This window comes from Salmo trutta, chromosome 16 (assembly GCF_901001165.1).
Source record: "Salmo trutta chromosome 16, fSalTru1.1, whole genome shotgun sequence".
NCBI classification, from domain to species: Eukaryota; Metazoa; Chordata; class Actinopteri; order Salmoniformes; family Salmonidae; genus Salmo; species Salmo trutta.
Window position 1 is genome coordinate 58531202 of NC_042972.1, and position 13509 is coordinate 58544710.

The following is a 13509-nucleotide window of genomic DNA, read 5'->3' on the forward strand; positions in this document are numbered from 1 at the left end:
GGAAGCAAGTCCCCGCAGCAATATTTCGGACATCTAGTGGAAAGCCTTCCCAGAAGAGCTGTTACAGCAGCAAAGGGGGGGACCAACTCCATATTAATGGGGAACCTGAGCCCTAGGAACATGCCTCAGGACTACCTGACTTGATGACTCCTTGCTGTTCCCAGTCCACATGGTTGTGCTGCTGCTCCAGTTTTGTCTGTTCTGCATGCGGCTATGAAACCCTGATCTGTTCACCGGATGTGCTACCTTGTCCCTAAGACACTGCTGCATTGTCTTGGCTGTGTGCTTAGGGTTGCTGTCCCTGCTGTTGAAAAACATACCCACAGCATGATGCTGCCACCACCATCCTTCACCATAGGGATGATGCCAGGATTCCTCCAGATGTGACGCCTGGCATTCAAGCCAAAGAGTTCAATCTTGGTTTCATCAGACCAGAGAATCTTGTTTCTCATGGTCTGAGTCTTTTAGGTGCCTTTTGGCAAACTCCAAGTGGGCTGTTTTGCCTCTACTGAGGAGTGGCTTCCGTCTGGCCACTCTACCATAAAGGCCTGATTGGTGGAGTGCTGCAGAGATGGTTGTCCTTCTGGAAGGTTCTCCCATCTCCACAGAGGAGCTCTGGCAGAGCACTGCCAATCGGGTTTTGGTCACATCCCTGACCCAAGTCCCTTCACCCACGATTGCTCAGTTTGCGCTGGCAGCCAGCTCTAGGAAGAGTCTTGGTGGTTCCAAACATCTTCCATTTAAGAATGAAGGAAGCCACTGTTCTTGGACCTTCAATGCTGCAGCTATTTTAAATTTAAAAAACGTTTTGGTCCCCTTCCTCAGATCTGCGACTCGACAATTCTTTCGCCAAGCTATACGGACAATTCCTTCAACCTCATGGCTTGGTTTTAGCTCTGACATGGACTGTTAACTGTGGGACCTTTTATATAGACAGGTGTTCAATGATGTCCAATCAGTTGCGTTTACCGCAGGTGGACTCCAATCAAGCTGTAGAATAATCTCAGGGATGGTCAATGGGAACAGGATGCTCTCGAGTCGCATAACAAAGGGTCTGAATACTTATGTAAATAAGTTATTTTTTATTTGTAATAAATGTGCAGCAATGTCTAAACCTGTTTTCGCTTCGTCATTATGGGGTATTGCGTGCATAGATTCAGATTTATTTTTTATATCCATTTTAGACTAAGGCTGTAACAAAGGGGTCTGAATACTTTCCGAATGCATTGTAAAAATTACAGGGCCCAAAATCAACCCTTGAACACCTTTTTTTTTTTTTAGACATATCTAGGAATCCTGACTTGACACCATCAGAAACGCATTGTCCTCTAACTGGTAATTTTCAAACCAAATGCAGGCAGCCTGATTCAGGCCAATTTCAGATAGTCTACGAATGTGGTCAAGTGTCAAAAGCCTTGTCCATACAATTGACATAAAAAAAACAGGGGATAAGTATGTCTGTCTTTTTGCTAGCTAGGGCCATCTACTTTGGTTTCACCTCTTCTAGGCAATTAGTACAGGGAGGTATGCTCTGCTAGGAAAGTACTTCAGTCTCCCCTGGTTTCTCAGCGGCAGACTTCTTGAGTATCTTAACTAGTTATTTTCTGATCTCATTTGCTCTTTTGTAGCTTTTGGCAACTGTTTTCTTTACCTGTTCGCTCCTCTCCCTGTAGGCTTTAGACGCTCCCCACCCCTTGGCTGCGGCCGTTGTAATTTAATGTACCCTGTGGAATCCTTGCAGTCTTTGGAACTGCTCGGCCCTTCCCTCCTGCTCCGTGACTCATGAGCGAATAGTGCTGTGGGCAGCTGAACAAAAATGGAGGAAAACAACAACTTCCGGAAGACCTCTCATCTCACTCCCTCCTCTCTACCTTCTCGTCCTCTATCTGCTGCTAAAGCCACTCTAACCACTAGGCTACCTGCCGCCCCAACTTTCTATCACTCTACATTTCAAGCTTCTGCCTCCACCCCTAGGGAACTTTTCCACCTTCTCCTCCCTCCTTAATCCTGCACCTCCTCCCCCTCTGCAGACAACTTTGCCAACCACTTTGAAAAGAAGGCTGACAATATCTGCTTCTCATTCACTCAGCCTATTGGGTCCACTGGTCCCACTCTCGCTCCAGATGAAATCCTGAAACTAGTGAGGTCTGGCTGCCTGCCAATCTTCCGCTCGACCCCATTCCCTTCTCAAGACCAGCTCTGGAGACCTCATCCCTGACAACTGGCTGCATCCCCTCAGACTTCAAAAGGGCCCTAGTTGCTCCACTCAAGAAACCAGCACTCGTCTCATCTGAGGTTAACTATAGACCTGTATCCCTTTATTTTCTTTCCAAGACACTTGAGTGTTCTGACCAACTCTCTCAGAACGATCTTCTTGACCCTAATCAGTCAGGCTTCAAGACGGGTCACTCAACCGAGACTGCTCTTTGTCACGGAGGTTCTCCGCTCTGCCAAAGCTGACTCGTTCTGTTCTCAACCTCCTAGATCTATCCGCTACCTTCTACACTGTGAACCATCAGATCCGACACTCTTGGATTGCATCCTACCTGGCAGACCGCTCCTACCGGCTTACATGGAGATGATCTGTACAGACACCACATATTCTCACTAGTGGTGTCCCCCAGGGCTCGGTTCTATGCCCTCTCCTTTTCTCTCTATACACCAAGTTGCTTGGCTCTGGCATATCCTCACATTGTCTCTAATAGGTGGATAACACTCAACTACTTCTCCTCCCCCCCCGTTCTGACACCCAGGTGGCGACATGCATCTGCGTGCCAGGCAGATATGTCGGCCCACCAGAAGCTCAACCTCGACAAGACGGAGCTGCTCAACGGACATCTCCATCCCGGTTGACAACTCCAATGTTGCTCTCTGTGTAAAGAACCTTGGCTTGAGCTTAGACACCACCCTTTCGTTCTCTGTAAACCAGTGACTTGCTCCTGCAAGTTCATGCTCTACAACATTCATAGAGTACTACCCTACACAGGAAGTTGCACACGTCCTAATCCAGGCACTTGTTGTTTCCCATCTGGAATACTGCAACTTGCTATTGGCTGGGCTCCCCGCTTGTGCCATCAAACCCCTGCATTTTATCCCCCCCCCGAAGCTAGGACAGCAGTCTCTGCCCATCTTCCAAAATAACCTGAAACCCAAGTTCAACTAATATTTTAAATAATCCCTCTCCTCACAACAATAATACAAAAAAATAACTTTCCTGTATTAACACTGTATCCCCCTTGTTCTGACGTTGGGGATTTTAGCTAAGCTATTGAGAAATATACTTACTATGCCTTTTTGAAGTGGTTGTCCCACATGGAGTGCATTCAGCTTGAGATGGCTAAGTTGCTCTGGATAAAAGTTGCTGCTAAAATGTAACAGTGCTATGATCTGGTTTGAAACCAGACTGACACTTAGAACAGTTTTTCTCAGTGAAGATGTTATACCCTGACAACTTGCTTAAGCAGGGAGATTAATTTCCATTCTTCAGTCCATTAACTGTCTTCCATAACTTTGACAGCTCTCCAGTCTATGATATAACTTGAAGGTAAATAATGCTACTTAACTTGGGTGCATCTATTTCTCAGTTGCCTGAAAAGCTGCCAATCAGCTGCAGTGTTTTTTCTAGCATTGGTCCAGGCCTGATTTCTCATCATAACAAGACCTGAAAGTTCTGTACAGAACCAAGGATTTGTTTTAGTCTAAAGCGGTTAAAGTGTGTGTGTGACAGATTAACAAAATTGAAAACAGTTCTAGCGCTACAGTACCTTCAAAGTATTCACCCCCCTTTTTACACCTTTTGTTGCTACAGCCTGAATTCAAAATGGGTTACATTGAGATTTTGTCACTGGCTTACACACAATATCCCATAATGTCACAGTAGAATTATGTTTTTAGAAATGTTTACAAATTTAAATTAAGACATTCCAGCTTTAGTATTCAGCCCCTTTTTGTTATGACAAGCCCAAATAAGTTCAGGAGTAAACATTTGCTTAGTAAGTTGCATGGACTTACTGTGTGCAATAATGGTGTTTAACATGATTTTTGAATGACTACCTCTGTACCCCACACACACAATTATCTGTAAGGTCCCTCAGTCGAGCAGTGAATTTCAAACAATGATTCAACCACAAAGACCAAGGAGGTTTTCCAATGCCTCAAAGGACACATATTGGTAGATGGTTAAAAAAAACATTGACTATCCCTTTGAGAATGGTGTAGTTATTAATTACATTTTGGATATTGTAGCAATACACCCAGTCACTAAGATACAAGCGTCCTTCCTAATTCAGTTGCCGGATAGGAAGGAAACCACTCATGGATTTCACCTTGAAGCCAATGGTGTCTTTAAAAAGGTTACATAATTTCATGGCTGTGATGGGAGATGACTGAGGATGGATCAGCAACATTGTAGTTACTCTACAATACTAACCTAAATGACTGAAAAGAAGGAAGCCTGTACAGAATACAAATATTCCAAAACATGCCTTGACAACATGAGGCACTAAAGTAAAAATGTGGCAAATACATTTTGTCCTCAATCCAGAATGTTATGTTTGGGGCAAATCCAACATCACTCGGTACCACTTGTCATATTATCAAGCATGGTCTTGTCAAGCATACCCCTAAATGATGCAGCCATCAGGGAGGACTAGGGAGTTTTTAGGATACAAATAAGTGGAAAAGAGCTAAGAACAGGCAAAATCCTAGAAAACCTGGTTGTCTGCTTTCCAACAGACACTGGGAGATGTCAAACTCACCTTTCAGCAGGACAATAACCTAAAACGAGGCCAGATATACACTGCTTACCGAGATGACATTGTATGTTCCCGAGTGGCCTAGTTTTGACTTAAATCTGCTTGAAAATCTATGGCAAGACTTAAATGGCTGTCAAGCAATGATCAGCAGCCAACTTGACAGAGCTTGAAAAATGATTTTATTTTTTTAAATGTGCAGATATTGTACAATCCAGGTGTGCCAAGCTTAGGTTTACCCAGAAAGACTCTGGTATAATCACTGCCAAAGGTGATTCTAACATGAATTAACTTATGGGTGTGAATACTTAGTTATGTAAATGCAATATTTATTTACATGTTTTGAGGGGGGGGGGCACAAATGTCAACTTTTTGTCATTTTGGGCTATAGTGTGAAGATGGGTGCGGGGAAAAATCTATTTTAATCAATTTTGAATTCAGGCTGTAATACAACAAAAATGTGTAAGTCAAGGGGTATGAATACTTTCTGAAGACACTGTAATTTGGGGTCAGGCATGCACCTAATAAAGCCAGAGAAATGCAGATCATGAAGAAAAGCTTGGGGACAACAATGCAGCTTCATAATTATACGAGGATCAGAATTAGGTCAATCGACTAGAAACGACAGCTTGAGAGATTCGGGAATTTTGGTTAACATGAATACCATGGTAGAAAAACTCAACCAGTTATTTGAATGTCCGTAGCCAGGGCAAACCACTGGTGAGCGTTCCTACTGTTTTCATGACCCTTTGGGTCGTACCTCCCATAAGAGGTGAGGGGACAAGGACTTTGTATTAAATTGAGAGAGGAGCATGTCACAGCGTGTTAAACTCCGTCATAGGGGGGTAGTTGCACCCATGATGACTACATCCATAAACTGTTTTCATGTAATCGATGCAGTGCCTTCAAATTATTCACACCCCTTATTCCACATTGTGTTACAGCCTGAATTCAATATGGATTAAATATTTATTTTTCTCACTCAATACCCCATAATGGATTAGTGCAATTTTTGTAAAAGTATTAAAGGAAATCCACATCTGATTTACATAAGTGTTCACACCCCTTTGCTATGATATTCCAAATTGAGCTCTGGTGCATTTCCTTTGATCATCCTTGATGTCACTACAACCTGATTCACCTGTGGCCAATTCCATTGTTTGGACATGATTTGGAAAGAAACGGGTGTGTCTCTATACAGTGCATTGGGAAAGTATTCAGCCCGCTTCACTTTTTCTACATTTTTATAATACAGCCTTATTCTAAAATTGATTTAAATAGTTTTTTTTCCTCTTCAATTTACACACTACCCCATAATGACAAAGAAACAGATTTTACATTTGTTGCAAATGTATTTAAAATAATCAAGTCACATTTGCATTAGTATTCCGCTCCTTTACTCAGTACTTTTGAAGCCCCTTTTTGGCAGCGATTTACAACCTCGAGCGGTCTTGGGTATTACGCTACAAGAATGGCACACCTGTATTTGGGGAGTTTCTTCTTCTCTGCAGATCATCTCAAGCTCTGTCAGGTTGGATGGGGAGTGTCTCTGCACAGCTTTTTTCAGGTCTCTCCAGAGATGTTTTATTGGGTTCAAGTCCGAGCCATGCCTGCATTGTCTTTGGCTGTGTGCTTGGGGTCGTTGTCCTGCTAGAAGGGGAACCTTTGCCCCAGGCTGAAGTCCTGAGCGCTATGGAGCAGGTTTTTCATCAAGGATCTCTCTACTTTGCTCAGTTCATCTTTCTCTTGATCCTGACTAGTCTCCCAGTCGCTGCCGCTAGAAAAATATCCCCACCGCATGATGCTGCCACCCATCCTTCACCGTAGGGATGGTACCAGGTTGCCTCCAGACATGACGCTTGGCGTAAAGACCAAAGAGTTCAACCTTGGTTTCATCAGACCAGAGAATCTTGTTTCTCATGGTCTTGTGCCTTTTGGCAAACTCCAAGCAGGCTGTCATTGTTTTTTTGCTGTGACATGCACTGTCAACTGTGGGGCTTTCATTTTTCTATGTATAGACAGGTGTGCCTTTCCAAATCATGTCTAAGTTGGATTTACCACCGGTGGACTCCCAAGTTGTAGAAACATCTCAAGGAGGATCAATGGAAACAGGGTGCACCTGATCTCATTAGAAAAGGGTATGAATACTAATGTAAGAGCACTTCTATTTTATTTTTTTCATATAAATTAGCAAACATTTCTAAACCTGTTCACTTTGATTTTTTTTTCTTTTTTTTACTTAAAAAAAAAAAAATGTAGTCCAGAATAAGGCCAACACTGGAAAAAGTCAAGGTCTGAATACTTTCCGAATGAAATGTAAGGTCCCACAGTTGACAGTGTATGTCAGAGCAGAAACTATTCCATAAAGTCCAAGGAACTGTCCATGTATATCTGAGAGAGAATTGTGATGTGGCATTAATCTGGGGTGTTTCCAAGAGCACAGTGGTCTCCATTTAGGATTGGCTTCAGAACAAGAATGTCAAAGGCCTTGAGTGGCCCAGACTTGAATCCCATTTTAAAATCTGTTGAAATACTTGATTGCCATTCTCTGCCGCTCCCCATCTGCATTAACAGAGCTTGAGAAAATCTGCAAGGAAGAAAAATCCAGATGTGTGAAGCTGATCCAGACATACCCAATACTACTCGAAGCTGTATTTGCCACCAAAGGTGCTTCTACAAAGTATTGACTAAGGGGTGTGAATACTTATGTAAATTAGATTTTAGTACTTAATTTGCTGACATTGCGTATGTGAGGAATCAATTTAAACCATTTTGAATTCCGGCTGTAATACTTTGGAAGAAGTCAAAGGGTATGAGTACTTTCAGAAGTTACTGTAAATTTATCCGGTGTTCTTCCCAAAGAATGTAAGGTGGACGCTGTGCCACTTTGTAAACTTCTATTTTTTTATTTAAGGCAAACTTTTTCTTCTCTAAATGGCAGTTATAGGTGTTCAAAAACGCAGGCCTAGGGGCGGCATTTCTCGAGTTCAGCTCATATCGCCTGTGGAGTCTTCTAGGGTTGCAACATTCTCCTTCACTAAAAGGGATAGTCACACTCCTGCTGTGAGCCTTGCCACAATACACCATGAATACATGTTTCAGGGTTGAAAGCTATAGTCTTCTGAAAAAAAGTGTATATGTACAGTTGAAGTCGAAGTTGACATACACTTAGGTTGGAGTCATTAACTCGTTTTTCAACCACTCCACAAATTTCTTGTTAACAAACTATAGTTTGGGAAAGTCGGTAAGAACATCTACTTTGCATGACACAAGTAATTTTTCCAACAATTGTTTACGGACACAGTGAAATGTATCACAACTCCAGTGGGTCAGAAGTTTACATTAAGTTGACTGTGCCTTTTTTAAACAGCTTGGAAAATTCCAGAAAATGATGTCATGGCTTTAAAAGCTTCTGATAGGCTAATTGACATCATTTGAGTCAATTGGAGGTGTACCTGTGGATGTATTTCAAGGCCTACCTTCAAACTAAGTGCCTCTTTGCTTGACATCACAGGAAAATCAAAAGAAAAAAAATTGTAGACCTCCAAGTCTGGTTCATCCTTGGGGGCAATTTCCAAACGCCTGAAGGTACCACGTTCATCTGTACAAACAATAGTACGCAAGTATTAACACCAGCTGTCATACCGCTCAGGAAGGAGACGCGTTCTGTCTCCTAGAGATGAACGTACTTTGGTGCGAAAAATGCAAATCAATCCCAGAACAATGGCATCATAAGGAAGGAAAATTATGTGGATATATTGAAGCAACATCTCAAGACATCAGTCAGGAAGTTAAAGCTTGGTCGCAAATGGGTCTTCCAAATGGACAATGACCCCAAGCATACTTCCAAAGTTGTGGCAAAATGGCTTAAGGACAACAAAGTCAAATTATTGGAGTGGCCATCACAAAGCCCTGACCTCAATTCTATAGAAAATGTTTGGGCAGAACTGAAAAAGTGTGTGCGAGCATGGAGGCTTACAAACCTGCCTCAGTTACACCAGCTCTGTCAGGAGGAATGGGCCAAAATTCACCCAACTTATTGTGGGAAGCTTGTGGAAGGCTACCCGACACGTTTGACCAGAGTTAAACAATTTAAAGGCAATGCTACCAAATACTAATTGAGGCATTGCCTTTAAATTGTTTAACTCTGGTCAAACGTGTCGGGTAGCCTTCCACAAGCTTCCCACAATAAGTTGGGTGAATTTTGGCCCATTCCTCCTGACAGAGCTGGTGTAACTGAGGCAGGTTTGTAAGCCTCCATGCTCGCACACACACTCAATTAGTATTTGTATGTAAACTTCTGACCCACTGGGAATGTGATGAAAGAAATAAAAACTGAAATAAATCATTCTCTCTACTATTATTCTGACATTTCACATTCTTAAAATAAAGTGGTGATCATAACTGACCAAAGACAGGGAATGTCAGGAATTGTGAAAGTGAGTGTTTATATCTTTTTTGTATCTTTTTTTTATAGAATCTTTTAATTTGTATAATTATATATTTGTCTAAGGTGCATGTAAACTTCATCTAAGTGTTGATACTATATTGACGTGCATGCATACTTTTCACATTTTGTTTTTCAATCAAGACCCCTGCGGGCGAACGGCACACAACGTTGAATGTACATTGATATTGTATTTAGTTGGCAGCTGACGTGAATTGATTGTTGGATGTACCATCAAATCAACCAGCTTTCCACTTTGGATCAATAGATTTAGTTGACATCTGACAATACCTCGCATGGGTGCAAAACTATATGCAGTCTTTTAATTTGCCGTGTATGTTACGATACCACATGACGCAGACTTAATCTCTTGAGTGAAACAGTCTTAATGTAGGAAAAATAACTTCATGTTGTCACCCAGATTCACATGTTGTTTATTTTGCAAGCTATAACTCACAATATTTTAACAAAGTAGGTTTTAAAAGACAATAGAGTGAAGTCTGCTTTGTGATACACTAGTGGTGTCGTGTTTTTCAGGCCAGACCCCATGGCTCCTTTCGCTGCAGGTGGAGCCGATCTGGATCCCTTTAGGTGAGTTTCCCTCCTGCACTCAGCAATGGTAGAACAAGGGACAATGAAGCAGACGGTGGACCATTCCTCACACTGGCTGGGCTTTTTTACCAAAAATGTTTGTGTACTGTACATTTCTCTCGTTCATTACGAAAAGCAATAGAAATTGACATTGATTGAGATCTTCAAGACATCTTGACTGCAAAGCAATTGTTTTCTTTGAATTTAAAGTGCTAGGCGCTAAAGACATTAATCCAACCACTCCAAATGAGTCCTCTAAATATGTAGATGGTATTCATTTTAAAGGACTATTCAAAATGTGTTAACATTTATTTTAATTTATGATTACGTGACTTGAATTATGCTGACAATGAAGATCAGGCTCAAATATTAGGAAAGTGGATAACTCTTGAGTCACTATCACAGCAAATCGAACATGCTATCTAATGAAATAGACATCTGACTGCTCTGTTTCTGTGTCTCCCAGTGGTCGTGGAGGAGGGATGATCGTGGACCCTTTGAGGGCTGGTTACCCCCGCTCAGGGTTTGACCCCTCTGGTGGGCTCCCTGGCATCCTGCCGCCGGGAGCTGTGCCACCCGGGGCCCGCTTTGACCCCTTTGGGCCTGTCGGAAGACATAGACCTGGGTAGGAGTTATTTTCTTGAATTTTATTTTGGGTATTAATAATGTTCACCATTTTAGAAGGCATTCATAAGTAGTTTGCTCACCATTGGGAATTATTCCAACATTTGTAAATGTTAGTAAGCTATAAATATGTAGTTATTTACAGACTTTGAACTATTGATTATATTCATTATTTACAGTATTAATGTATGATCTATACACCTTATAAATTATTAATCATTAATGCATAATTCGGAAAGTTGTGTAAGTAATACATCTATTTGTTGCTTACTAGCTAACATTTACATTTGTAGGAGTGATGGTGAATAAATGGTGAGCAAACTACACTGAAGAAAAATATAACGCCACATGTAAAGTTTCATGAGCTGACATAAAAGATCCCAGAAATGTTCCATACGCACAAAGCATTCTTTTTTTCCCCACCATTTTATTTACATCCATGTTACTGAGCATTTCTCCTTTGCCAAGATAATCCATCTACCTGATAGGTGTGCAATATCAAGAAGCTGATTTAAACAGCATGATCATTACACAGGTGCACCTTGTGTTGGGGGACAATAAAGGCCACTCTAAAATGTGCAGTTTTGTCACACAACACAATGCCACAGATGTCTCAAGTTTTGAGGAAGCATGCAATTGGCATGCCAACTGCAGGAATGTCCACCAGCGCTGTTGCCAGAGAATTTAATGTTAATTTTTCGACCATAAACCGAGTCATCTTAAACGTTGTTTTAAAGAATTTGACAGTATGTCCAACCGGCCTCATGACCGCAGACCACATTTAACCACGCCAGCCCAGGACCTCCCCATCCTGCGGGATTGCCTGAGACCAGCCACCTGGACAGCTGATGAAACTGAGGAGTATTTTTGTCTGTAATAAAGCCATTTTTGGTGGGGGAAGAGTTTCCGATTTGGCTAGGCCTGGTTCCCCAGTGGGTGAGCCTATGCCCACCCATGGCTGCGCCCCTGGTGGGTTATGTGAAATTCATTGATTAGGGCCCTGCGAAATCCATAGATTAGGTCCTAATGCATTTATTTCAATTTACTGTAACTCAGTGAAATTGTTTTATTTTTGTTCATAATATTTATAAATGCCTTAAATGATATGCCTTTATAATTGATTTATTACTAGATGTTAACCTCACTCTTATATTATGGGATTTATTTGACATGGATAAGTGCACAATAAATAACATTCTGGTGTTCAAATCAATCCAAGTGTGCCCGAGTTAGGAAAAGAGATGGATTTTCATCCAGATGTTGGGTAAGAAAGCGAAGGCTATTGTAAACACACAGGTATTTGAGATGCACTATGTCAGTCAGTTCTATGTAACTGAAGTCAAGGTTCAATTCTTCTAGGCTGTCATCTAAGAGTGAAGAAATGGCTTGTGTGGTGGGCCGTCACAAATTGCCCACCAGGTATGTCTTGAGTTGGGCATTTGTCGAAGAGTATTATTTATGGATGTATGACTGTATTATGCTCTGTGGTTTCCAGGCCAGACCCAGATCACATGCCGCCGCCAGGCTACGATGACATGTTCATGTAGAAGAAAAGGCACTGCTCCTCACACTTCCTGGACCACTTCCTGTCTCTGTCATAGAAGAGGAATACACACTTAGACAGGCTCTGGAACTTTGGCAACAAAAAAATATATTTTTTTTAAACCTCCCGCTTTGACACTTCCTGGCAGCTCAATGTGTAGTTTGTTTGTGCATGCATGATCTATGAGCAGAATTAGTTTTGCTTGAATTAGCCACGAAGTTCCTAATTTGAAAGCAACTCTTTTTCTGGAAGCTGTGCTTTGTCATTTTCCCTCATGCGGGAAAATTCGATTTCAACCAATGAACTTCAGCCCTCGTCATGCAAGTGACCGCTAGCAAGATGCACATATAGCAGAGAGAGAGCAATAACGTGGTGCACATAGGTGACACTACCTTCTGAACTACTGGCTTAAAAAGTATACAAAAGTACTGGAGAATCCCTTTTAATAAAACTGTTAGACTAATTTGTTCAGTGTGAGGAATAAAGCTACTTTGTACAAATTCTTTGGGGGGGGGCTTATTTGGAGGGGTTCTAATTTAAACAACATTTGAGTTCATAGTCAAGCAACTAATCTTTGTTTTGATTTTCAAATGCTGCTTGCAAAGACTGGCTTTTGCTGCTTGTGTCCCCAAAAGTAAAATGTGAGAACCTGTCCAATTTGTTTTACAATCTAAGTCGTTCGCATACACACCTACAGCATTAGAAATTAATGATTGATCCAAGTTATGTCTGCTACCCAACTTAACATAAGTTTGCTTTTGCTGACATCTTATTAAAATGTTTTTCAGACTTCACTGGTTTAAGTCCAGAAAAATGTTGTAATAAAATATTTATTACATTCCAGTTTTTGTTATTACTATTTTAAGTCGTTTTTGTGTTTTAAAAAAAAAATGTAACTCTGGAATGCAAAACACTGTAGAATGAATAGGCTACATTAGAAGCTGTCAAATACTCAATTTGAATAACGGCCTTCAGTGAGCTCAGGAAATCCTGCCCTCTATTTTTAGTCACAGTATATCAATTGCTTTGCTCCATCTATTACAGCTCACCTTCACAAGAGCATAAAACTAAAGTATGTAGCAAATGCATTCACTATTGGGAAAAGAGATGCTAAAGGGTCATTTTCTTCCCTTTTTTCTAGAACTTTCATACCATGTAATCTGAGTGGATATAAGTTTATCCCAGCATAATGGGATATGTATGGACAATCGATGATTCCCATAAATGTACATTTCCCAAAAATTGTAGATGCAGATTTCTGCAAGATGAAATAAGATGAACGCTAAAAAGTAGGTATCCTTAGATTGCCTTGATATCCATCATGATAGATACACAGTGCTCGTTTTCACAAATCTTATTCACATAGCTAGCTGACGCTCTGCGTGTGTTCTCTAAGGTCTATGTCTGCGCCCCCTTGAATCTAATTAGCATAATACAAATCCACAATCTCAGTTTAAATTCGTTTTTTGCTTTGGAGTCGTCTCAAATCGACCTTCTCCTATGTCGCACTTCTGCGGTGAAAGGTAACAGAGCTAGAGCGGTTTTTGTCAGAC

General features: G+C 41.3%; 1 protein-coding gene across 1 annotated transcript in view; it reads left to right on the top strand.

Annotated features, from left to right (window-relative positions):
- Positions 1–12799, top strand: part of psmf1 (proteasome inhibitor subunit 1) — a 30995-nt gene extending 18196 nt beyond the window's left edge. The window contains exons 5-7 of the mRNA XM_029695101.1: positions 9736–9789; positions 10256–10414; positions 11909–12799. Of these exons, the coding sequence (XP_029550961.1) occupies positions 9736–9789; positions 10256–10414; positions 11909–11960 (265 nt within the window). The 3' untranslated portion in view covers positions 11961–12799. The remainder of the gene's footprint in view (positions 1–9735; positions 9790–10255; positions 10415–11908) is intronic.
- Positions 12800–13509: the final 710 nt, after the last annotated feature.